Source organism: Symphalangus syndactylus, chromosome 12, assembly GCF_028878055.3.
Source record: "Symphalangus syndactylus isolate Jambi chromosome 12, NHGRI_mSymSyn1-v2.1_pri, whole genome shotgun sequence".
Lineage (NCBI taxonomy): Eukaryota > Metazoa > Chordata > Mammalia > Primates > Hylobatidae > Symphalangus > Symphalangus syndactylus.
The window spans coordinates 64,956,456-64,960,900 of record NC_072441.2 but is presented as its reverse complement, the minus strand read 5'-3'; the positions used below and the strand labels follow the sequence as shown (position 1 = coordinate 64,960,900).

At 39.4% G+C, this 4,445-nt stretch overlaps 1 protein-coding gene and 1 pseudogene across 1 annotated transcript; one reads left to right on the top strand and one right to left on the bottom strand.

Annotated features, from left to right (window-relative positions):
• Positions 1 to 514: 514 nt before the first annotated feature.
• Positions 515 to 1,654, top strand: LOC134734654 (cdc42 effector protein 3-like). Its single transcript, XM_063628023.1, is given in 2 exon segments — positions 515 to 979; positions 981 to 1,654. Coding segments are annotated over 2 exon segments (765 nt in total). The 5' UTR covers positions 515 to 883; the 3' UTR covers positions 1,650 to 1,654.
• A 2,046-nt stretch (positions 1,655 to 3,700) lies between these two features.
• LOC134734653 (thioredoxin-like) lies at positions 3,701 to 4,020 on the bottom strand (annotated as a pseudogene).
• Between the last annotated feature and the right edge of the window lie 425 nt (positions 4,021 to 4,445).

The window sequence follows — 4,445 nt, the reverse complement described above, 5'->3', positions numbered from 1 at the left end:
TCCTACCCACTTTTGCCCCTTTCCCCCAGCCTCAGGCAGCCACTGATATACTTTTGGTCACTATACATTTGTTTGTATTTCTAAAAATTTTACATAAATGGAATCATATAATATGTACTCCTTTTTTCAAAAGTCTTTCACTTAGCATAATTAGAGACTCATTCACATTGTTCTGCATATCAATAGTTCATTTTTTTTTTGCTGAATAATACTCCATTGTATAGATACACCACAATTTGTTTCTCCATTTTACAATGAATGGGCAAATGGGTTGTTTCTATTTTTTGGCTATTACAAATAAAGTTGCTATGGTGAATCTTGTACAAGTCTTTTCTGAATTTATGCTATCTTTTCTTTCAGGTAAGTACCTTGGAATATGTTTGGTATGTGTTTAACTTTTAAAGAAACCACCAAACTGTCTTCCAAAGTGGTTGTACCATGAAAGTTCCACCTGTTCCACATTTTTGCCAACACTTGTATGGCCATTTAAAAAAATTTAGCCATTCCACGCCTTCACTCCGTCTCGGAGCGGATAATGCGGTGAGCAGGCACCGCGCCGGCAGACTCGGCTGGATCTGCGCACCCGGCCGGGATTGCGTGCGCCCGCGGGAGGCCCTGGGCAGCGGCTGGGATCCTCAGCGGTGGCCGGTTTCTCCTGGTTGTGGTCAAGACTGGATGATGTAACTGGCTCTCTAGGAAGCCTCACTTGGCCGTAACCTCAGGAAGGTTCTCTTTGACCCCATCTCATTTCGAAGCCACTTCTGAAGCCACTTGACAAAAATGAAGTGACAGTTCCTATCAAAAAGGATTCAGAAACATATACCATCTGTGAAGAAAGTGGCCCCTTTTCCCACTTGCAAAATAGACATTCTCAAATTCCAAAATGCCAGCCAAGACCCCAATTTACCTGAAAGCAGCCAATAACAAGAAAGGAAAGAAATTTAAACTGAGGGACATTCTGTCTCCTGATATGATCAGTCCCCCCGCTTGGAGACTTTCGCCACACCATCCACGTTGGCAAAGAGGGCCAGCACGATGTCTTTGGAGATATTTCCTTTCTTCAAGGGAACTACGAGCTTTTACCTGGAAACCAGGAGAAAGCACACCTGGGCCAGTTCCCTGGGCATAATGAGTCCTTCCGGGCCAACAGCACCTCGGACTCTGTGTTCACAGAAACACCCTCCCCGGTGCTCAAAAATCCCATCTCCCTCCCGACCACTGGAGGATCCCAAGCTCTCATGTTGTCCTTATTGTCACCGGTGACATTTAATTCCAAACAGGAGTCCTTTGGGCCAGCAAAGCTGCCCAGGCTTAGCTGCGAGCCCGTCATGGAGGAAAAAGCTCAGGAGAAAAGCAGTCTGTTCGAGAACGGGACAGTCCACCAGGGAGACACCTCGTGGGGCTCGAGCGGTTCTGCATCTCAGTCCAGCCAAGGCAGGGACAGCCACTCCTCCAGCCTGTCTGAACAGTACCCTGACTGGCCAGCCGAGGACATGTTTGACCATCCCACCCCATGCGAGCTCATCAAGGGAAAGACTAAGTCAGAGGAGTCCCTCTCTGACCTTACAGGTTCCCTCCTCTCCCTGCAGCTTGATCTTGGGCCCTCACTTTTGGATGAGGTGCTGAATGTAATGGATAAAAATAAGTAACAAGATGCCAACTTTTTTCCTTTGGGGTAAAAGGTACAAAAACAAACTAACCACAGTTGAAGAGAAGGGCTTCCGGAGCTGTATTTGTAGTTTTGTGATGGGTTTTCTAAAATAATATTCTTACAAAGTATTTTTTTACCTGTTATGCCCTGTTTGCAAAAACAATTTAGAAAAAAACAACAAAGCAAAACCTATCTTGGCAAAAAGAGGAAGTGAGTCAGAGCCCATTTTCAGCAGGCACTGGTGATGTTCGGCTCACATATTGTTTGCAGACACACAAGAAGTCTGGCTTGGCCAGGATTGGCACTAGCTATGAAGGGCTGAGCGAGTCACATTAAGGAACTTCACGGAACTTTATAGCACTCTGACATTTTCTGAGCAAGAGGAAGTCAAAATTTATTTAACACCTAAGCCTTTTTGTAGACTCTTTTCTATATATTGCTTGGGCTCACTATAGCGAATTCTCCAGTGTTAAAACTTTTCTGTTTTCACATTTGAACTTTATGGGTTTTGGGAATTTTCTTGTAGTTCTTACATATCCCTATATATTATATCTATATTGCAAAATTTCAACTGTCAGCTACATGTTGGTAAGACACAGGCAAAGTATTACTGTAACTAAGTTATTTTTAAAGTTAAAAAATATTTTTATGTGCCTTTGGCTTTTTATTGCAGAGTCTACATTTTATAGATTCTACATCAGAAGATGTCACTCGTTTCCATTGGGATTACATTGTAAGCTGTGTATGTGTGTGTTTGGAAAAGTGTATTAACACTTAGTTTTTTTTTTCTTCATCTGTTATCATACTTTTAACAGCAACCAATAACGGACTGTAAAGTGTAAAGGCACAGGTTACTCATGATGCTTCTGCAGAGACTGTGGGCTACACCACATACGTTATTTGGAAATATAGGTATTTTAGTACAGTACATACTTGCATTACATAGGTACTTCAAACAATACAATAAGGAGTAAATGATAAAGTGAAAAAAAAATAAAAAAAATAAAAAATTTTAGCCATTCCAATAGGTATGTATGGTGCCTCATTATGGTTTGAATTTGCATTTCCTTAATGACTAATTATATTGAGCATCTTTTCATGTTCTTACTTTCCATCGATCTTCTTTGTTGAAGTGTCATTTCAAACCTTTAGCTCATTTGAAAAATCGGTTGCTTTCTTTTGTTGGATTTTTAGAGTTTGTTATATTTTCTGGACATAAGACCTTTATCAGAAACGTCTTCTGCAAAGAGTCTTTTCAAGTGTGTGGCTTGTCTTTTCATTCTTTTAGCAGTGTCTTTCAAAGAGTAAAATTTTTAGTTTTGATGAAGTCCAATTTATCATTTTTTTCTTTTATGGATTGTATTTTTGGTGACTTAGCTGAGAAATTTTTACCTGAGACTCAAGTTCACACAAATTTTTCTTCTATTTTTTAAGAAGTTTTATAGTTTTAGGTTTTACATTTAGATCTATGATCTATTTTGAATTAATTTTTGTATGTAGTGAAATGTGTGGATTGAAGTTTATTTTTATTTATTTTTAATTTAATTTAATATTTTTATCTTTGGCCAGCCTCTCAAGCCAGAGCATGCTCAGAGAGACTTCTTATTTTTATTTTTGATATGATATCCAATAATTTCAGCACCATTTGTTGAAAAGTTATCCTTTCTCCACTGAGTGGCCTTTGCAATTTTGTCAAAAGTTCTTTTTTTTTGTTTTAAAGAAGACACGACCATTTCATAAACTTAACGAGCCATATCAGTTATTCATTATGAAGACGTGATGCTTCATAGTCTTGGATCCTTTCTTGAGGTTTGTGGTTGAACCTAGTTTCACAACTTGGACTAGGCACTGGCCTCAGATCAGGATAGAATTATTCCTGTAAGGCCAGATAACTTTTTTTTGTTTTAAAGGGTAGAATTAATATTTGTTTGTCATTTATAATCAGATGACAGCTGGGTATACAGTCTCCATACTTCGTTTTTTTTTGGTAAATAAAAAAACTGCAAGTTTTAAAAAGCCAATGGCTCATTATGTTTTCAGAAAACATGATTAGACCAATTTATTAATGGTGACTTCAAGTTTTTCCTTATTAGCTCCAAAAACTGGAGCCCACCCACCTTTCATTTCTTTTTAAAAAACTGGAAGATGGCATGCATTTCTTCATACTCTGAAGCAAACATCCTACCCTGACAGTCATCCACATCTGCCTTGAGGAACACCACGCTGGAATACTTTTCAGCAAGGGAATGAAAGAAGGGCTTGATCGTTTTGCAAGGCTCACATCATGTGGCTGAGAAGTCAACTACAAGTTTATCCCCTGTAGCATCCGAGTCTTCCTGAAAAGCAAACTTGCTCTTCTGCTTCACCATTTTGACTGTTGGGGTCTGATGACTGACTGTAAGAATTGATGGAAATGGATCCAAAGTGCTGGACCAAGCTTTGGCCAGAGGACCTTTGTCTTTTGGATTGTCCTTTAAGCCCTGATGTTGAACTCATTTTCTAACAGGAAGGACAGACTAGTATTTCTGTTTTCTGGTTGACTGATCTGTTCTCCTGATTGTCCTTAATGCCACATCTGGCTTTTCACTGGGTCACAGCTATCTCTGTTATTTTCTCCCCTAAACAAAAGCTTCAATGACTTTAGTTAATCTAGTCTCTGTCCTGAAGTATCTGAAATATGAGCCTCTTAGACCAAAGATAGGCAGTTTAATTTTATCAAAGACCATGGACCTAGGGGGAGGAAATCAGTCAAAGGTCACTTAATAAGCCACCTTAATTGAAGTGCTTTGGTCTC